We start from the raw sequence: 23407 nt of genomic DNA, 5'->3' as shown, positions 1-23407 counted from the left end.
ATTTGAACCTATTGCATTTGATGCAGAAAATATTTTTAAAATACTGTACAGTAAACATTCAAAACAATATTTAGATTTATTTGGTAATTTTCTCTGCAGAATAGATAGTTGAAATCCTAACAAATTAAACCAATTTATCAGGATGCCAAACAAAATTATAAAAAAAAAATACATCCCTCCTGGTGGTGGTCTAGCCCTAGCTAGTAGTGTACTGCCTAGCCTAGGCCTACTACCTCTACTTATAGAAACAGGAGGCAGCAGTAAGGCTACTCGAGACTGCCTGCCATGTGGTTGTGCTAGTTAGTACTAGGCCTACTAGTATGTAGTAGACTAGTATACAGTAGCAGAAAACTCGGGCCTAGGGCCTAGCTAGGCCTCTCCTGCTAGCGAAACAAAAACTCACCTAAATGAATAAGATTCAACATCAAAGTTACCAACTGCAGTTCTACTTAGTATTCTGCTAGCTATAGTTTTCGTGTTTTCTTCAAGATCGTCTCGCGTCACTACTCGACTCTCTCTATGCATTGCTATCGTCGCGTTGTTGGCTGTTTGTTGAGAGAACCATCATCCACAAGATGTATCCATACAATATGAATATTTATGAGCTAACTCAGGTCAAGGGTTAAATTAAACCGGAACACGTTTGTCTTCCAGACAAATAGCTTCCGGTTGGTTAATTTTTGCTTTAAATTACGATTTTCTCGAGTAAAACATTTTTTTTTTCGATCCAATTTCAGTTCAAAGTGAATAACTTTTATGTGCAATTAAAATGGCCTATTCAACAAAAATATTTAAAAAAAAAATGTTTTCAGGGGGACAATACATCTTTAAACAGAATTATACACTACAGTGTTGTAATTCTTTATTTTTCTGGCTTACTGTGATGTAGCCTCATATCACAAATCAAACATGTGAGTTGTACCAATATGCCAAATGCCCCTTCCCACACATAGCATGTCAAATGTGTATATTTACTGAAAAGGTTGATCTAGATTCCTAGATTTAAATAATTATACATTAAAGTATTAAATAATAATAAATAATATTGTTGTACAGTATGACTAGATGCCCGGGTAAGTTTCTTCCATTCCAATTCTTTAGTATATTTTCCAAATGTTCCCCATTCCTTATTATGTAAACATTTCAGCTTTAATGCATTTTCCCAAAGCTAAACTAAAGGAATTTCCTTATAAATATTGAATAGGAAATTGTTAATTGAAGAATTTAAACTTTCAACTTGTAAACACTTTAGGCTGCATGGGAAAAGTGTAAATGCAGCAATTAATTTATTACACTAGAGCACATATTTTAGAGTACTGTGTAGGAAAATTCCTTCAAATTTTTCTAATGAATAAATCGAAATATTTATTTCCAATGTTTATCATTTTTTTTCAGTTGTCAAATGTAAAACATTTATTTCTAAGAGCCTGTTTCTTCTCAGTATATAATAACTGGTTAATTTTACTGATAGATATTTACCTGAAAAAAAAAACTAGAGATCTCAAACCCATTGTTGAAATATCCAATTTATTATTATACTGTAAATAAAACTGTTTTTTTAGTTGGAGATATTGTGTTTGTGTAGCATTAATTAAAATTAACTGTGTACTGGCCATCTACAAAAGAGTGGGAATCTTCCATTAGATTACTAACTCAATTCTCAAGCACTGAAATGTTCTTATGCGACTCTAGCTCATCCCTTTTAATAGCTTTTAATTCCCTTTTAAAATAAAATTATGAAGTTTTGTTTACAAACAAATTGTTATTAATAATTCTTGAAAAAATCCAGGATCCGCCCCTGAACCCAATGTTGAGTTCAGCAATTAGTTACTGTAGCACTTACCATCACAATGTTAGACCAACTATTTTGTTAATTGTGAAAAAACTTTAAGAAATATATTAATTTAGTTTTTTAAGAATGTATGGGCGTTAAATAACAATTAGTCACTTCCTAAACAATGCATGCTACTAGCCACAATAGATTTAAGACAAAGCTTTCAATTTGCGTATCCATCGATACATTTCCTAGCCCTAGCTTACTATTGTTTACAATGCCAAATAGTGATCACTCAAAAAGAACCTTTAGCAGAGAAATACAATACAAACAGTATGAGAAAAAAAGAAGAAAAATACCCATATTCGATATTGGTGTAGTTGGTGAACACCCACCGTCATGTGTAAAAGCGCAGTTCATAACTTTTTTTCTCTTCATTCATAATCATATTAACATTAATTAATTAAACATTACATACAGTGATTGTAATAACAACTGACCTTAAACATTCATTGTAAATTTATTGAGTTTCCAGATACTGTACAGTAGGTGAGAGTAGATTAATGTGAAAATTAATTGTTAATTTTAATTTGAAAACATGGGAAGTTTATGATAGATATTCTGTGCTATTAAAATAAAATTAACCGATTCTATAAATAGGACTACTGCTGATGACTAAGGCTGAAATATTACTATAACAATAGAGTTATGAAGTGGCTATCGTACAGCACAGTAGTCAGCAAAGAATTCAGTCAACAATACTCAGTGTCTGACGAAATTAGTGAAATTAGTAATTGCTTCTCGTTTGTTTCACAGGATTTAAATGGGTGTCCCAAAAAAAGAGTTCTAAAGTCCATTCTCAATGTACAGCGCACTCGGTACAATTACATGAAAGTTGGTATCCATACAATACTGTATGAAAGTGTACATTAACTTGTAATATTAATTACCATCTTTCCTTAATTACCCCATCGGTTGTTTAAGTTGTTTATTGTACAGTAATTTACAGCTTCCTGGAATGTACTGATTATGTACAGTTACTGATAGAGTGATGCTATAATTATGACACTGTCATTAAGACAATCTCTTTATTTTCTTTTTTATAGGTTTGTGGCTCTTGGTCGACATACAAAATATTAAACAATGTGAGAAGGCCATTACAAACTTTAACATTTTTAAAAAAAAATCTCCTGGCAGCGAAACAATAAAACATGGCTGGGAAGCAGAAAGATAAAGAACGAGTTTTCAATATATCCGTTGTCGGTCTGTCGGGGACAGACAAGGAGAAAGGTTCATGCGGTGTCGGCAAGTCTTGTCTTTGCAATCGTTTTGTTCGACCGGAAGCGGACGACTACTATAAAGAACATATCTGCGTGATTAGTCAAAGTGATTTCAGTGGGCGTGTCGTAAACAACGATCATTTTGTTTATTGGGGAGAGAAGAAGTTAGTTTACGAAGGACAAACGTATTCATTCCGTATTATTGAACAGACCGATTTCATCGATGATTCTTCATTCCAGCCTTTTCGTGGAAATAACACAAGGACTTATTTGAATCGCTGCGTGAGTACTAAGATAGGCTCACAAGATAAGCTGATGTACTTGTGTAAAGACCAGTTGGGTAAGTTATTAGGGTATTTGTTTTTTTTATCTTGTCATTTCTATATTTGCCTGGTACTACTGTATGACAGATGGTGACTTGGATTTTGTGACATTCATTCATTAAAAAAATGTTTTGATTAGAGAATGAATAATATTATATTATAAATTCAAACAGTTTATTAAACTTGCTGTGTTAATGCTTTATAAAATTACTTAGCTCAGGGAACAATTTTGCTGATCAAACTTTTCAACTGAAAGTTTCCTTTCATTGAATAGAACAATTAGGCTTTCAAGTCATGAAAATATTATCCTCATTCAATTCAACTCAATACTCAAGTATCATTTAGATAGTATAGAGACCTGATGCTAACCAGCACTGTAGTGTATGTACAATACTCGTCAACAGATAAAAATCGTATCGATAAAAAGTATTGTTACTGAAAAAAATTGTTTGTTCTAAAGCACCACAACTTGGAACTAAAAAACACACTGTTTACAAGAACAACTGTCCTATACTGTACATTGTAAACAATTATAAATTATATCTATTGTAAACATTGTTTGTTTGTTTCATTGGCACATGATAAAACATAGTAAAACAATAGACAGTCATTTTATTGTTTTTTTTAAAGGCAATGACTAAAGATCTTAATAGACTATTCAGCAAAAAAGCCAATAAACCTCTATATTAAACTCTGCTAGTTGCTACTATATGTTCCAGTAATTCTGAATATTGATATCCGTTACCCTGTGATAGCTTTCAAATCAGTATTGCCAACATACACTTGTGACATTCTAGTCGTTTGCCAATTCCCAAGACGACAATACAACTCTGAGTAATGACCGCGATTAGCGCAGTAGATTGCGGTACAATGCATTACACCGTGTGTGTTTTTTTAATCGTAGACGCTTGCGTTAGGCACGTTGGAAATGCAATGTGGAAATGATGTTTTGTCTCACTCGAGCATGTTTCGTTTCTCTTTAGATTACATTGATGTTACACAGTCACGATTCCAATCGTTTTATTGTCCATAACATTCACACAAGTACACTGCAAAGTGATTGCGTTATAATTGTACTGTGATTGTAAAATTCATTCACTGTTTTTTTATTTAAATATTAAACTGTATAATAATTCAAGTTAATTTGAACCTTTCCTTTTTTTGTGCAATCTTTTTTCTTTGTAAACTATTAATTATAGATAACAATATATTAGGAGATATTGTAGAAACTGTAAAAAAAAAGACAATACAGTGTACTGTATCTTTGATTTGTCACATGCTTGAAAGTAAACACACGTTTCCATATCTCCAGCATTGTTTGACCCAGATTAATCATCCAATAAAAATAATATATAAAAATCCTCCAGAATGTGGGACTTACACTTACAGTTTGCGTAGCTCTCAGAAACAGTTGCACTCTATCCAGGGGCAACCAAAAAAAAAAATTGAAACTAAAAATTGAAATGATCAGTTCTGATGCAAACTAAGTAAAATAAATAAAAATATTTCACAAGTTTTGGCCACCAAGAAATTGAGATGGTAAGCAAATCTTGTACAGTCTTGATTTTTGCGAGGCCTGTACAGTAGCTAGTATGTTTTTGTGCTGTAATACAGTAACTGTATTTACAGTACTCCTTCTACAGTATGTACCACCTGTAATTATTTTTGTTACTAATTATGTTTATTTCAATTTTTTTTGTAATTTTAGGGGATGAAGATAATTTTAAGAAAGTAACATTTACCAATGGAAAAATATCAATAGATGGATTTTTGATTGTGTATGATGCAAGTCTAGTACGGCAAAGAAATGCGGAAAAACAAATTGAATTCATGGCTAGTTTGCACAGTCTACTAAAGAAAACTGGTAAATCTTACGTAATAGCTGTCACCAAGTGTGATGAAGCTGACGATTACAATATGCACGAGATTGAGAAATTCGCTCAAAAACACAAAATCCTGCTCATTGAGACATCCGCTAACGAAGCGGTGAATGTAAATCTTGCGTTTGTCACGTTAGTTCAATTGATTGATAAATCAAAAGGAACTCGAAAAGTCGTGCCGTATAGCGAAGCAAACAAGCATCGTAAAATCACCATTGACAGGGTGACAGATTCGTACAGTGCAATTTTAAAAGAACATATCACAAACTACCATCTAAAGTGGAACTCTATGAAAAGGTTCGAACACGAGCCTGCATACGAGGACTATATATTTCATCTAGGTACAAGGCAAGCAAAGAAACGGTTTGATAGTCACGTCAAAAAGTTAAAAACAAACCACCAACAGCATATGCTGGAGCAGTACCTCCATTTGTTACCAAGTGTTTTTGACGATATATTTCCAGACCTCAATATTATTGGTCAAAGGTACAGTATACACTACAGTATTTTTTTTTACATTGGTTTGTATAATTTATGGTATCTAATTAATTTGTTATTTTTAAAAGCATAGCAAAAACCTATACAAAACAACCTTAGTGCACTACAGTACACATTTTTAAAATTGTGTAGCAAAAAATACAGTACAAAACAATGTTTCTTTACTCAAAAATCATCACAATTTGAAAATGAAATTTTTCCCTGGTACTTGTGACAGATCTTGGTCGGAATGTAGGGAATCTCTTGAGAAGCACGAGAGGTTTGAAAAATGGTTCATCCACTTAGATGGTGAATGGCAGGAGCACCCGCACATCAACCAGACACTTGATAACAGGATTCCTGCAAGTATTTTCACAACGCATGATTCAGATTGTGAATCACAATTCAAGAACCACATCAACAAATTGTGTGCAGCTAAGAGAAAAGAAAGGTAACAGTGGTGCTTATATCATACAATAATACTAGTGAAAATAGGGAGTTTTTGATTTTGCAATGACCTATGACCTTTGCATTCAAGCCTATAGCTTGCAGGGTGTTCTTCCTCCCTCCCCAAAAGGCATCAAGTGCAAGCATACAGTACAAGTACTATGGGTTGTGATCCTTGCCTTATATTATTTGTGATCTACAACATATAGTAGTACACTAAACTCTCCCAATACCAGACTTTTCCAAACAGTCCCAGATTCATTTTTACCATTAAAAACACATTCCGAATACCAGACTTTCAAGAAAACCAGACATATTTGGCCAGCCCAAAGATGTCCGGTATTGGGAGAGTTGACACTACTATAAAATTGCATCATGTTATTACCACACATTCTTTTACAGGATGCAGTCTGACTTCCGCAAACTACTTCAAGCTTCCAGTCACGAAGTGATGCCAGGGAAGCGCTACGAAGATATCACAAAACACTTCAAAGAAGAGGAGAGTTTCCAGGAGTTGACCGTGGATGAACGTAAAGAAATTTACAACAGCCATCAGGAGGAGATTACGCAAAAGGCTAAAAATGACTTCAAGGAACTGCTCTTTGAGTGCGCTGAAGTGTTCACAAATTTTGACAAGTTGAAATTATCGCATGAACATCTGCTGGCTATCCAGGATAGTTTACAATCATATCCAAGGTGGAAAACCTATTAATTTATGGTTAAAGCTCTGTCTACACTATCAAACTAGTTTGACAAAAAAGTGTGATGTGCCCAAACATGGTAGTGATATGGCATCATCATATGGGCATATCACATTTTTTTTTCAGTTTGATAGTGTAGACAGAGCTTAAAAATATTCTATTACAGATACTGCATTTACTACATTGTTTTTCATTGGTATTATGTATGAGTTTAGTTTGTTTTAATGTAGATGTTTATGAAGGACTCCAATAATCAGTGTGTATGATTGCCCCAAAAAAATACTCCAATGTGGAAAACCTATTTATTAATTTATTATTAATATTGACAAATTATTTAAGTAAAATCTGTTTATTTGGCATTAAAAATAAATATATAAATTGCAAAAATCACAATCAGATCCAAGGTTGAAAATTTATTATTTATGTTTATAAATAAATTAATTCTAAGCCATTTATTTAGCATAAAATATATATCCGTACATTATATAATAATCATAACACCATATTGTTTCATAAATCAACGTATCATTTGCATAATTTTACGAATTAGGTATTGGTATTCAAGAAGGGCAAACTACTATTGTTCATTAGATCATAATATAAAAAATGAATAATTCATAACAAAGTATGAATAATTCATAACAAAGTATGAATAATTAATACATCCGCCTCAACCCTGATCATGTCTCTACCTCCTGATTGTAGGTCATGTCATCGCTAAATGATATATAATACATAGGCACATGGGTTCAAATTTAGGCCTGACATTTAGTGAAACTAAACTCTGCCTGTGAGTCTATGTAGGAAGAATAGTGACACAGCACACATGCACTGAACAGTAGGCCTAGCATTTGATGATAGCAGATTTATTTTTTAATGATACTGGTAATTGTTTTTTACAAATAACATTTGTTATTTTTATTTATTGTTAGATATGGTGCGTTGGAGTTTCTATGGAATGATAGACATGCCCTTCTTATCAAACACCTTGCTTTCATTCAGCATCCTACACCAGAAACATGCATCAGTGGAATGCACTGTATGGACTTACTTATCAAGGCACACATTAATAAACATTTACTTAGGTAAGTGCAGTAGCTAAGTGGTTAGGGCTTAGACTCTATGGGTCACGACATGTTACGGCTGCCATTTCTAGTGCCACAACAGTGGATTTGTGAACTCTGTAACCCCTACTTTTTAAAATGTAAAAGTGCAAACAAGCATTATGTGTACACTGAACTTATGGTTTATAGTCCTGAACCCTGGTGGAGCGAGTAAGCTTCAAACCATTGCCATAAGGATGTAGATTACGGTTTCCCTGTCTTAACCATTCGGCCACCCACTATCACACGGAAGTACCTGGGTTCAAGAACAATTCCTAATTCCATTGGCTGTAAATACGTACCTGGTTGAACAAAGCCATATACATGGCTGCAGTCGTGTGCTCAAATTTGAGTTGGTGTTTACCGATCGTTTCCACGCGACTAAAAATACGAGGATATGGCAGCGGGGAAAGGTACTATAAAGACTACCCTACCACATAATGCCAAGGCTTAGTACAATGAGATCTTAACAGCCCTACATTCAGAATGAATACATTACTCACCTTTACCCTTTGACGTCTATAACGTGTAATAGACCTGTGGACAGGTTTTTTGTCTGTGAATCGAATGCTGGAAAAGCTCCTAACTTTTTTAAATGCTTTGTTTTTGTTAGAACGACTGCGCCTAGTTTATTACAAACATGTGAAGATGAATTTAAGAAACTGAACATTCTCATCCTTGGACAAGATGGATTGGCAGAGGAGCTTTCAGCAGTTATAGAGGTAAGGCAACGTAATTAATACTGTTCTCTATTTCAATATAAAGTATTCTATATTTAGTAGAACCCCCTCTGCCTTAGAACACCCCTATTAAGCAGACACCCTTATAGTGTTAAGGAAGTATGTTTTGTTGAAATGAATGAGGTGAAATATGATATGTGTTTTAATACTACAGCCAATCTCTATTAGGGAACACTCCTATTAAAGTGACATTGAATTCTGAAGGTGTCCCCATAATAGTTTTTTATTTGCGGTATCAATCACCAGCTTTCATCACCCTGGAAATGTAGATCAGATTGAATATTTTCGCAAATTAACACTTTCACCGCCAGGCATTCAATAAAGGAAGTACCCCTCACCGCCAGCCATTTTAGATAAATTTACCTGTTTTTCAAAGCTCATAGCAAAGGTGTTTGTAATCAGAATAACATGCAATATACACTCAAATAATGAGATAGAAATAAACTTTCCAATGGTACCAAACACTTTATTGAAATAAAACTATAATACCACATAATTGTACAAAGAACTTGGCTCACTTTTAGCACTTTAGGCTCAATTGGAGAACAAAGCAGAGATAATGAGGTTTTTAGCCTGGCTGCACCGTCTGTCAGTGTCACGTTTCTCAACCTATTCTACAAACTAGCCTAGGCCAGGCTAGCTAAATTATCTCCAATTATTTATTACATTTTATAAACCAGGTTTAGGTACAAATATACCTTCATCATCTGGGGATAATAAATACTCATTTTCAGAGTCAGAGTCGGCAAATATTTCTGCAATTGCTTCGTCCGCAGTAAGCACATTATGTTGTTTATGGATAGGACGCGATATAGGCCAGCTGGGTCAATGGCACTAGGGGTTAATAAAGTATCAAAATATTTGCGGTCCAGATCGATTTGGATGTTGAAATTTCTACATGCGATCCATATATACCTGATCTAACAAATTGTGCAATAAAAAGCCAAAGACGGAAATTTCCGTCTTTGGCGGTCTGGCGCTGGGCATCGAAAGACGGAGATTTCCGTCTTTGGCGGTGAAAGTGTTAAAAGGGCTAAAAATGTTCAGATTTTATAGCCTAAATACTGCCCTCTGTTGTTGAGTACTGGTCAAAGACATACATCATTTGTTTATCTAGAAAAAATAAAATACTGCCCTCTGTATTTAGCTTTATTTTAGTACAGTAGAACCCCTCCTTTGTTGCATAGAAGCTTTCCTGTGAAACGAACAATGTGCAATGCATGTTTTAACACTACCTACAACACTATTCATTGGACACCGCCATTAAGGCTACACTTTGTTGGGTCCTGAAGGTGTCCCCTTAATAGTTGTTAAATACAATGTTGTATACACTGCATAGTAATAACATAATTTGAAATCCTAGTTGTACAAAGTGTACTACTTACAGCTTTTGACTGACTGAAATTAGTAAAGTTTATGAACTATGATAATCCTACCTGAATACATGTATAGTGCATCCAACAATGAATTAATTAACCTTTCCTATGTCCATTTGCGTCTAATCCGTACACATAAATAACATGCACATATTTCTCTCATGTCACGCCGAAACAACACCGCAAAAGTGAATTAATGTTTAAATTACCCAATACCAAATACAACAAAGTCTGTTTAGATACATGTTTTCTTTCAAAAATAATTGGTATTAATTTAAAAATGTGGAAACTAGAGTGTCAGTTTGTTTGTGTAAAATTAAACATATTAAAGATAAATTTTTTTTTTCAATTCAATTCAAATAGATTTTAAAAAACTTTATTTTATTGTTCCTAATTAGTAACATATTAACATAGTTACATATTTAGTCCTTAAGGACATGAAAATTATGTTCGAGTAAAACTATATATTGAAAACTACAAATAATTTTAATTATTTATAATTATAAATTACAATACAATGGAATTTAGGAAAATAGTTCATTGAATTTATTACAAGCACTGTACCATATTTTTATAATGTTTTGATATAATTTGATGACATGTGGTAGTAAATAGATAATTAATCAATCTTTTTATTAAACGGCCAAAAAACACCATAATTTAAAAAAAATATTGACATTCAGTAGTAATATATTTTCAATACAATGCTATTACAGTAGGCTCTGTAAATTTGTTTTATTTGATAATCAATCCCATTATAATTGTAATATATTAAATAATTAATATTTAATTAGTGTTCGAAGAACAACAATATAATTGATTTCACCTGTATTCAGCATTAAAACTGTAATTCATAATTGTGAAGTATTCATGCTGCCCTCTAGAGGTTAATAAAAGAAGTTGTTTGATCTCTAATTAATACCAGTACAGTATTTTAGTAAATCAGACAGGGTATCATTCAAGCTTCCTTTAACAATTTTTTTAAAAATATTTTATTTCATATGTTTTATATAGAGCTACTGTGGCTACTTTTATAATCACCTCAAGCAAATTGAAGATAGAGGAAATATCTTGTTTCTTATAAATAAATCTTTCTTTTAAATTGATCTCTTTATTACTGTATATCTGCAACTCGTATAGTTTAATTTCTTCCCTGTCTGCCCTTATTGGAACCATTTCTTCCAAAAGGTCATACCATAGTACTTTTGTTGGTATACTGAGTAATTTGTACAGTACAAATATTGTCTAGGTTGAGAGAAACATGGTTTAAAATATTTATAATAGCCAAGAGGATCTGCAGGCTTATTATTTTCCAGATTTCCATTTCCCCCAAAGTCAATATTTGATTTATACTATAATAGATGCTGTACAAACAGTACATACCTGCTTGCAACTGAAACCTAGAGTAGGCTACATGCAGGCCTACACTCTAGCTTCTCAAAATGGTGCAGTACATGCAACCCCACATGTATATATTTGTTTCATTTGGAGGTTCAGACCTAAAGCGAAATTGGCTTAATGCAATCTCCACACACTTTTTTATTATTTATATTTAGAAGAAATAAAAATGTATGTATTGTGTTATATTTATGTGTGAAATAAAATCTGAAACTGAAACATTGAATTTAGACATGCGCCCTCTATATAAAGATGATGCAGAGAAATAACCATGGTTATTATAAATTTAATGTCTTGAATCTACTTTATGTTATAGTCTGTATCATTGAGGCTACAATACTCGGGTGGTAGTGATATCGTCTTGTCACAATCAAATGGGGTAACAATTAATTTTACATTCAATAAATTTTAGATCGAATTTGTAAATTTTTTTTATTTCTGGTTGTATTCATTCTACTCATTGCAATATAAAACATTGAATTGAAAGTAAATTACATATACAAATTGCACAATAAAAAAACCCATTAAAATCTCGGAACATCAAACAGTTAAAAACATTTAAATCTCTAAACATCAAACAGTTAAAAACATTAAAATCTCTGAACATCAAACAGTTAAAAACATTTAAATCTCTAAACATCAAACAGTTAAAAACATTGAAATCTCTGAACATCAAACAGTTAAAAACATTAAAATCTCTGAACATCAAACAGTTAAAAACATTAAATCTCTAAACATCAAACAGTTTAAAAACATTAAAATCTCTGAACATCAAACAGTTAAAAACATTAAAATCTCTGAACATCAAACAGTTAAAAACATTAAAATCTCTAAACATCAAACAGTTAAAAACATTAAAATCTCTAAACATCAAACAGTTAAAAACATTAAAATCTCTAAACATCAAACGGTTTAAAAACATTAAAATCAAAATATCATAGCAAAAAACTATAAACCTGTACACAAAACAGGACGTAACAATTTGCTAAAACACTAAAAACATTAAAATCTGTTTACTTTATCTGAAACCAATATGATATGTTTCATGGTATTTTTATTTCTATTAATTATTGATTACTAGTTGGAGTCTACAGTAGACAACAGCCAGTTTTTTACTTGTCAATCTAACACATGTCTTTAAGTAGATAAAAGTTCTTCCTAACCCCAACTGTTAAAGATATACATGCAGTTATTAATATGTTGAAGATATTTTTGAAAGGAAATGGAACAAATATGATTTTTTTTGTATTGTAAATGGAACATGAATTCTTATTAAGCATTGATATAGAGGGCAATGGTTGAAGTTATGAGTAGCGACTTGCCAGTTCAGTGTACTCTATCTTTAGACAATCTCATTTTACAAGGGTTGGCCCCTTATAACCCTAATGTATATGCCCCAGCTATTTATCTGGTAGAGATATCTCTAGTGTTTTAGTGCCAAAATCACTAGCTCACGCTCACTAGCTCTAGAAACTAATTAATTAGCGCTTCTTCTTTTTTCGATTGTCCTTTTTGCTGTTTTTTGTCATTTTTATTATGTTGCTTTGTTTGTCTTTTTTGATGTTCTTTCAAAGGACCTCATTGGAAACAAGTCCGTAGAGGACTTTTATGAGTTATCCTTGGCATCCTTGTTTTATATTGGTATTTTTATATTTGTCAATTTTAATTGTATGTCTGTGATATTTTATGTACTGATGCCGAAATAAATCAAATCAATCATCATTCATGAAATATTTGAAATTTCTGTTTATCATTTGAAAATTATTAGAAATGTTCTCTTAGTCTTATCAATATTTAAAATACTGTTAAATGTCAAATTAATGAAATATTTAAACACATTTCTTTTTTAAACCCAATCTTCAACATTACACATGCTAATTTTCAAGACGGCATTTAGTCATCTGCAGGCATCGCACTGCCTATATTTCTTATCAAGTCATTGACACTGTTTTAATGAGGATTTCATCACATATTTTCTACATGTTTCTTCCTCTAATTGGTTGTTTTCCGCTGTTGAAAGTGAGGAAATGAAGAAATAAACACAACCAACAAATCATAAAATGTATACAACCATTACAAAAAAAAAATGAAATTATCAATGTTTTTTTAATCTCACAGTAGCTACAATTGTAAAAATTGATTTGTTTTTTATTGTATTATAATATAATTTTTTTTTATTGAATGATAGGAAAGTAGGTTAGGGTTTACAGGAAATAACTACTAAAATTAATTATAAAATTACAAGTTATTCTATTTGTTTACATTGATAAATCTGTAAATAATTGACATCTGGCATCGTTCAAGTCCTGTTCGCTTATTCCTAATTAATATTTATCAAAATAAAAAAGATATCCTTGGGAAGAACAGGTATTTGGCATGGAATTTAATAATATTTAATAATTTTCAAGGCTGTAGGAAAGGCGTGGCAGGAACAAGTCAGTTGAAAGTCCCTGAGTGAAAATGATTATACAATTTATTAATAAGCATTGATGAAGATCTTCTGATTAGTAGGTAGGGTTTCAAACTTTAATGTAGTAGGATTGATTGATGATGTAATGAAGTTTGTACTAGACTTTTCAAGGAACTTAGTTTTTTTCTACAGTTGTCATCCGTGTGGCGGAGGCATTCAATCATAATTCATAAACTTCGTTCCCACTTAGATGCAACACAAGAACGTACAAACCTATCATGAGTAATATGACCAATCATGACGCGATGGATCATCCGAACTGTAGCTTGTGATTGGTCAAGTCACTTGCATTGTGCGCTAACACTGTTAAGTTGCAAGTGGGAACTCAAGCTTTATGAAGAATAGATTTTTATTCCATCATTCTTTGTGTGGTTTGATCAAAGAGATTTTATAATTAAATAGAGAGCGAACTCCATGTAATCACAGCTCAAGAAGTGGTTTACCATGGAGAGGGACCAAAGAATGGTTGCATCACCTTGGTCAAAAGCAGATCATTTTGAAGTCACTATGCCTGTGTTGTATTAAGTACATCAATGCGAAAGTTTTGATGATGTGAACCACAGAGACTGTATACTGGTAACAAAATATGCAATATTTACAGGCAGGGAATAATTTCGCCAGTGTAGCATAGCAAAAAGCTATACAAAACAACCTTATTGCTACACATTTCTAAAATTGTGTAGCAAAAAAGACAATACAAAACTATGTTTCTCGACTAAAAAATCAGTTTGATTAGCAATATTGCTAAACAAAATTTTAAAATTAAATTTTTCCCTGACAGGACAACATTTTTATAGTAGAGTTAGTTCTCTTAGGTACTCCCTAAAAAAATACCCTGTGCACAATATTTTTTTCTGCTCTTTCTTTCCATGCATTTCATTTGTAATTACAGAATGTGAAGACATCATTGACCATTCGATAGATACAGTACAACATTAATTCCGTAATAAATACTTCCGTAATAAATTATTTAGAAAAAAAATGATCATTTAAGTAAGATAATTTCCACATTGAATAATTTGCATTTCATGTTTTTCTGATTTGAGATTGTTTTGTCATACCTTTTAGCATCTGTCATAAATACATGTCAAAATTGCACTAACCTTGATCTGAATTTGTTGATAACTTTATTATTACGTGTCTCACGAAAGAAACATGCAAATCTGTCAATAAATTATACAGAAATCGTAGCATGACTAAATGAAAAAGAAACCGAACACCATTTCCTCAATATTGCTAAATCACTTGTTGATTATGGATGAGCTCCTTGTTTTTAAGGGTTAGTTTAAAGGATCTAGGAACACTTATATTATAAGATAATTTGAGTGGGGTACTATAGGCTTAAGCCTCGATCACACTGACTTTAATTACACGAGTCACTAGCTACAGTATATTGACCAAAAAAATCTGAAAGCTGGTTTCAGTTTGATAACCAAGACCGTTGGTACTTTTTAACAACGACTACCACTCCAGTAGGACTTATATTACCACAGTGTCAGTAAAACTAACTATACTGGTTAAAAAGTACATTAACAACAATCATTCTTAATATGTAGATTTTTCAGTTATAAAACATTCATTTCACACATTTCATCACCTATTCTTTTTTTGATGTACTTTCGATAAAACTCTATTATTACAATATGATACACACATTTTTAAAAGTTTAAGGTCAGAAAAAAGGGTTAATGTCTTATAGGGGTCAAATACATAAGATTTACATGAAAACATTATAAAATTATTAATCATATACAGGTACTCCACCCAGTTTTTACCTAAAATTATGTAATTCATAATCATCATTCCAAGTTTCATTTTTGAAAATGATGACTTGAACAATTGATGTGTGACATTGCTAGATGACTGTCATTGATCAAGGCGATCATTATAATGATAATTTTCATAAAGTGAGTTTGTCTGTGATTGCCTGACCCTTCCGTCCGGTCAGTATTCAAGTTATTCCACTATCGAGGGAAGTGCCAAAACCGATTGAAAATCAAACTGTGATGTATTTACTCTTAAATATCATTGACTTATTTTTACTCTTATAATATTTACTCAAACTAATATTCACCATATGTGACCTATTTATTAATTTTTCTTGTATTATTCTACGTTGATGAATTATCTAAGATGACACCAAAAGTCAGTTGTCTGCATCGCTGGTTTCAGGTCAGCAAAGTGCGTAAAACCAAACATAATGACGGATACATGGGATGGGTAGCTTTCATTATTAATTATAAATTTATTGCTTGATCTGTTGGTAGGCCTTCTTTGATATTATGGAAACATGACCTTTCCGGATGAATTAGGCTAGTTTAAATTAGGGAAGGCGATGTGCGTCACTTGCCTATGCCTGTTTTTATTTGATGTTCAGTTCAACTATTGACTGGGTCAAATATCTTGTTAAGTATATGAGAGTATTTACTTCCTGAAAATATCAGATCACTTATCTTAATTGTTTAATTAACTGGTCGATTCGTTAAGGACGCCCATAATTGACACCTTTTTAAAGTTAGGTTCACCTGCCTGTTTGCAACGAAACTTCTATAAGATTCAATTCTTCCCAATTGGGTCAATGTGAAAGTTTTCATCCTACAGTACAGTACTTCTGTATGTACTTCTGTATGTTTGTGAAGTATAAGACAATTCAGGTGTGTAGCACTAGCAGTTGATGAACTTTTTTTAGGCTAACCTTGTCACGATGTTTTGTTTGGTATACCTAATAAAAATATTCAAAATCTTGGATATGAATCTAGAATCTTTTAAATTTGTTTTCAAATAAATTATCTAGCTGTTACTGTAGAAAGAGTGAATGATATTGTGTGTGAATGAAAATGTTACCATACGACTTTTACTCTTGAAAACAAATTCAATGTGATACCACCAGCTGCTACCAAACAATTTCCATGATAGATTTAAAGTAGTGGTAGATTGGGAGGATGGCCTCATACATTATTTGTTATTTGATATTCTAGGTCCACTTTTCTTTATTATTAGTCAGATATTTAATTTTTTTAAACACAGTAGTCGGTGAATTTGTTATTCTTGCTTTCACTCATTCACTCTCCATGTACGATTCTGCTATGTGGGCGTTATGTCACTGAGTCAGTACATGAACAGGAATAGCTAGGTTACATGGGTTAAGGCGAAAACATTAACATTAAACTAGGTTACATGGGTTAAGGCGAAAACATTAACATTAAACTAATGTGCAATAATATTGTATCATGTGACGAGCTTGACAAATTGTATACCTAATAGCGGATGTCCTAATCTGTTAGAATCTTTTGAAAAAATGTCACTGTGTAGGTAGTTACTTGTTTTCGTTAATGTTGATTATGTGGGTAGCTGTGTACTATAAGACCAGCATCATAGAGATTAATTAAATGTTATGTTTTTTTTTTACTCTTGTAAGGTAACGTTAAATTATTAAATGAAGTAAAAGCTGTTGGTAAACCGAGTAACTAATGTAGATTTTATTTAGCAATCACCGCAAAAATAAATTTAAAAACATCTACAGTACTTACAAGCCAGAGAGAGGGAAACATTATTTTATAACATTTTTAAAAAGAAACTTGAAAGCAAACATTTCTAGATTGACAGAAATTCTAACCGTCAGTCCTGTCATGGAAAAAATATACCAACTATGTAATTTTGTTGGTTTTAATACTACAGTAACTAAAACACGACTTTAAATATCAAATTTGTTTTAAAATAACTTTTGTTTTTCTATTCCTCAACTGTCTTGCATGACAAATTCTAACTAGCCCCGATCTGCTGATCAGGAATACAGTAACTCCCACAGTAATCCCATGTGAGTGGCATCATGTAGGTCTCTGTAAAGTCTTGTGATCTTCACCCAAGGGCGTTGCCCATCCAAACACCTATGTTCAACAAGATATTAATGTGTCTATTAAAGATAATAATGATGAGTTAAAGATGCTTTCGCTTTCTTTTGACTTAACTTTAAGTCTATGCTTAATACATAAACCATATAATCTTAAGTAGGGTGGTTTGTGTCATAGAATCATTTGTCGCATGTCAGAAATGTCTAAGAGGTTGGATTTTCAAAAAATCATGCAATTCGTGATTTTTGGGACTTTGGAAATGTTTATATGACATTATTCAATGTAATTAGGCAAATTAAATTAGAGCAGTGAGGGAGTATAATGAAACATGATATTAATTGAATGTTTTAGCTACAGTACTTCAGATATTCATGTTACAAATGTTGACATAATACAAAGACTTTCTAAACAGTTCAAATGATACAATACAAAGACCAAATAATAATACATAATTTCACCAGAGTGTTATTCTAGTGTTGTAACTTTTAACTGTGTTGTTTGGTACAATAGTCTGAGTGCTAATGATAAAAAAAACTTGACCGTTACGTATAATGAAAACTGCTAGTAAAATAATAGGAAAGAATGTCAATGTTATCGACGCAGTTTACAGGAGCTATGTTATTAGCCAAGTTAAGAAAATAATGGAAGATAACTCACACCCATTGAATGATAAATATGTTGTAAATAAATCTGGTAGAATTCGTCCTTTAATGTGCAATACCACTCGATGTTGGAAATCATTTGTCCACATCTCTATTTATGTTTCCAACTCAAAATTTCAAAGATAGTTTGTTTACTTGTTTACTACTGTATATAGTTTTAATGTATTGTATTGATATTTTTAATGTTTTATAAATTGTATGTGTTTTTAAGCATCAAAGGAAAACCAACTTCATGTTCGCCTGGTTGTGTTCATGACAATAAAGATTTATCTTATCTTAATATGCATCCTCCATGTATGTGAGGTGTATGTGGAAATCAATAACAATTGATGTTTAATTGATGTACACATTTCATACAATGGTGCCCTCTATTTCCTTGAGATAGAACCTGAACAGTTTTAGTCAACTGTTAATTTGTTTCTCCACACGTTAAGGCTCTGTCTACACTATCAACATTTATGTGACAAAAAAATGTGATGTGCCCATACTGTATATGGACTTGATGATGTCACGTCACTACGGCATATTTAAGCATCACTACCATATTTGGACACATCACACTTTTTTTGTCAAAGTTTGAAAGTATAGCTTTAGAACAATACTGTACAGTAATACAATAGATAGATGCTAATAATAGAAAAAAAATTGGAAGAATTTAAATATGGATGAAATTACTGTATAATAAATTACTAAGGTTTATGATTTTTTCCCTTATTTTTAAACAACAAACAATGCATGTAAGGACATGTTTTGTGATATCTCCAGATCTACAGTAAATTAGTATCCTCATTAAACTGAGTCATGCATAAATTGTAAATATCATTTGTTTATATTGAGATTTTACTTTTACATCTGTTACCACAAATTATTATATTTATAGAATGTCTGATCATCTTCATTACGAAAACAAAAAAACGGAGAAAACAAATCATTGGAAGCGAACAAACGTGATGTTATGAAACTTAACGGACGTAAAATTGTAATAATTTAACTTTCGTACCCCAAACACCTGTTGATATTTATCGCTGGTTAAGCGCTTTTCACCCAAGCACAAGTTAAAATCAGAAACTTGACTCCAATACAGTGAGTCACAGTTTTTTTAAATCGGTACCTTCTGCCTGTTGTCATGCCAAATTTGAACTTACAAATTGCCTTTTCAGGGCTAAAGCACTATGTTCACTTATTTCTCATATTTTTACATAATTTGGCATAATTGTTGCCGACTTCTAGATAAGGATCTTTTTTATAGGGACACTTAATCAAGTTCTGAATGCAGGTTTTTTTTTTTTCATTTAAAAATTTCACTACATATTTTCTGACTTCAGTCTGAAGCATTTAAAAAGATTAGTAGAGTTCTGTACTCTTAGTAAAAATAAAAAAATAAAATAATAAATAATAAAAATAAAGTATCTATTCGGGAGATCAGTTTTGAAATAACATATCAATTCATATTCCTATTTAGAATTAAATTAATTTTAAAGGATCTCATGTCCAGTTTATGGTATAACGGTTTCAGAAATTATTGTAATGCTGTAAAAAGATTTACTTGATCAATGAAAATCTCTGTTAATTAATTCTTTATTCCTGACAGGATGACTCCACAATATATTTTCCCAGTGGAATAGATTGTTACGGCTTATATTGTCCACCCTCATTTTAAATTACCAAAGTTCATTCACATCTTTGGCTTATTAGAGGATTGTTGTTGCAAAGAAAGCAGTACCCCCTTTTTTTGGTAGGCACTGCTTGAAACGTGACTATCATTCTTTTGTTCATAAGTAGGTCAAGTGGCAAGGGGGACCTCAGGGTAGAGGTGCAATTCACAGTGATTGAATACATTCATAGTGTCAGATTTGTGTAAAGTAAAGCTTAAAGATACTAAAATCATTACATCACCTTACAGTATGCCTTTGTCTTCTTTTTGGTCAATTTAATAACTTTGGAATTTGAGATCTTTTAATTTCTTAGGGTTTTTTTTTTGTTTCACAGAATATTTAATTTTAGTTTTCTATATATTCCCTTTAATTTTTATAAATCAAAATTTTTCTTTATTAGTTATCCTTTATAAAGTGGTACAGTAATTGTCAAATGACATTTTGAAAAATAGGCAGCAAATTTGTGATGAACCAACCAGTCGTCTTGTTTTTTGGTTGTTGTACTGAAATGATAGATACAGTACATAAACTAGGATTACAAAAAAAGACCTACATTAAACAAATAACATGTATTCGTTAATCCAATCAGCCAATTAAAGTTTGTAAAATAAATGTTGTACAATTATTTAAAAGGGCGGTACATGCAAGTACCACAAAATCAAGGCTAGTATAAATTTTGCTAAACGCCAATAATTTCTGTACTCCTGCCTAATAGCTTAGAACTTAATAGTGTCTGTCGCAGTTGAAGGCTGTAGCCTCCATGGGCAGGGCACATGTTGATCGCAAGCCTGACTTCCCATATTTAGGCACGCTGTCACCATAAGGGACATCGTTTCTACCTGTTCGAAATCCAGCTGTCATGCTATGACCTTCACACACAAATCATCATTTACATGTTTGCACTGGGTATTACTGTACTGTATGAATGTACAGTAGATCCCATCTCCCTAGGATGAGTCAGATTTTTTAATTGATTTTTTTTCATGATAGTTTTGCAAGGCCTATCTACAGGAATTCACCCGTATTTAATTTTGGAGTCCTTCAGTCAAGTGGGGAATAAGAAATTCTTTTGCGCGAGAAAAAACGAGTGCTAAAAGAAATGTTTTATCATGAATCTATACACTTCAGTAACTAATAATATTGTTTGTAGTTTGCGATGAAGATTACGAGTTAAAAAAAAATAATATTACAGTAATTTGGGAGCAAGGTTTGGAGTCAATGGTGTAGATCCATTTCTAAAGGAAAAAAAAGTTTAGTAGACAGTTTGAGTACTTTGTGAGCTAAATGAGCCAAAAGGCTGCCCAGGGTGCAATTTTTTTTTTCGTACATAAGTTGGGGACCCCTCATGAAACGTCACAAAATAAACATGAATAATTCATCAAGTTAAATTTGTTGTTCCGTGTGCACCGTACCCTAAGCGTATAGCAACAAGAAGTGATTACACAAGTGCGGTACGATTCTAGGCCTAATCTCCGCTGTGGTTGCCGCGTGGGGTTTCATAAAAGAATAGCGGCGTTTTGTGTGGATTTTCGAAATAATCAGCCTTTAGTTTATGGTGTTTTTAATATAATTTATTACTAAAGAATTAGGTCTTAAAATTATAGTTTCTATTAATACTATTAGGCCTCATTAGTCTCTAAACCCATGTCTATTCTAGTAGTAGCTGTGTGGGTGTGTGTGACGTGTGTGTGTTACTGTTAGGTATGACACAGCACAGTCCGAGTAATAAGTCAGAAAAATTAAACAATAAACATATACACAAAAATAAATTTGTTATTCTCGTGGGTCTAATCTTCCCATCTCATGTGTTCATATACGCGCATTTTTAAAGTTCCTTTGAGTACATGCATATTGTTTGATAATAAAATAGCAGAATTAAAAAATTACAGTACACAAATTATACACATTCTTTATTCTTGTGGGTCTTAACTTTCTTTGGGCTATGTCCAATTACTACTTACGGTAGTTTAATGTCTTGCCTAGCTGTCGATTAGCCTCGACACATTTTGCATAGTGGACGTGTGTGTGAAGAAGAGTGCGCGAAGGCAATCACGTGAATTGACCTAGAATCCTACCTAGGCCTATTGTAGAAAGAACCGCAGTTGTGTAATCACTTCTTGTTGCTATACGCTTGGGTGCACACGGAACAACAAATTTAACTTGATGAATTATTCTTGTTTATTTTGTGACGTTTCATGAGGGGGTCCCCAACTTACAGTATGTACGAAAAAAAAAATCGCGCCCAGGGTTCATAGTTCCCGTTAGAAGCTTTGCTCTCTGACCAATTTAATTCATTGATTCCAACTGTCCCGTTTTTGGCGAGATTGTCCTGCTTTTTTATGTTGCCCACACCAACCCTGAATTTTCAAAACATTTAATCATATAAAAATGTCACCTAACTAAACTAACTTCATGTGAACTTCATATCTTCAGCTTACAGTATTTAATTAACCATTTTCATGTTGTACGTACTGTACAGTGTGGTACAAAATGCGTGTGTTTTATAAGGGGAATTTCTGTGCTTGTTCAGAGAAAACATGTACTGATACAAAGAGAAACAATGCTCCATGTACTGTGTAGCTCGATTTCAGTTTCAAGTAATGCTATGCAAAAAAATGTAAAGCTAATTTTAAGGAACTATTGGTCATCAGTAAAATAGCATCACTCACTGTTGTCATTTGGACAATTATAGCACCCTCTAAGGGTTGGCTGCATTTCTGCAAGTATCCTTTTTAAGTTGGGACCTCTGGTAATGTATTGTGTAAAGTATGATACAGTATGAATGGTTTGACATTTTTCATTTTCGTTGGCATAATAATTTGAAAAATGGATTGCTTCTTGTGACTTGCAATAAGTTTCCTAATTTCAATACAGGAAATCAATTTTATCTATATTTTAAATTATGTATTGCATATGTTAAAATAATCTGCTTTTTATTAAATCTGTTTTTAGTTGTTGAGGTCATGCAACATTCCATAATAAAGCAGCTCTGTTTTATATCATTTGTCAGAGACGGATAAAATATTGAGCATTTTCTATGTGCTTGAATCACGCAAACTCTTTGTTGCGTGTCGTTGAGACATGGCATGTTAGTTTAGTTGCACGCCTGGTTAAGTGCCTTGTCTGCTTACTGTTCAGTTCTTACTACTAAAGCACGCCACCACTCTTTGACAGGGTGCAGTAAACCAAATCAAAGTATTTTTTAAAATTTGTTTTAAAATATATATTTTTTGTTTCATCGATTGATTGTTTTACTAGTAGACAATTTGC

At 32.4% G+C, this 23407-nt stretch overlaps 1 protein-coding gene across 22 annotated transcripts in view; it reads left to right on the top strand.

The window, feature by feature from the left end:
- LOC140054098 (rho GTPase-activating protein 5-like) overlaps positions 1-23407 on the top strand; it is a 93355-nt gene that overhangs the window by 4455 nt on the left and 65493 nt on the right. For all 22 annotated transcript variants that reach the window (XM_072098945.1, XM_072098961.1, XM_072098953.1 and 19 more), the window contains exons 2-7: positions 2881-3394; positions 5086-5743; positions 5973-6185; positions 6584-6877; positions 7815-7967; positions 8599-8707. In XM_072098945.1, coding sequence (XP_071955046.1) covers positions 2986-3394; positions 5086-5743; positions 5973-6185; positions 6584-6877; positions 7815-7967; positions 8599-8707 — 1836 coding nt within the window. In that variant the 5' untranslated portion in view covers positions 2881-2985. The remainder of the gene's footprint in view (positions 1-2880; positions 3395-5085; positions 5744-5972; positions 6186-6583; positions 6878-7814; positions 7968-8598; positions 8708-23407) is intronic.

The sequence above is a fragment of the Antedon mediterranea genome, chromosome 7 (assembly GCF_964355755.1).
Source record: "Antedon mediterranea chromosome 7, ecAntMedi1.1, whole genome shotgun sequence".
NCBI lineage: Eukaryota > Metazoa > Echinodermata > Crinoidea > Comatulida > Antedonidae > Antedon > Antedon mediterranea.
The sequence above is the reverse complement of the archived record's forward strand: the minus strand, read 5'-3'. Positions and strand labels throughout refer to the sequence as shown.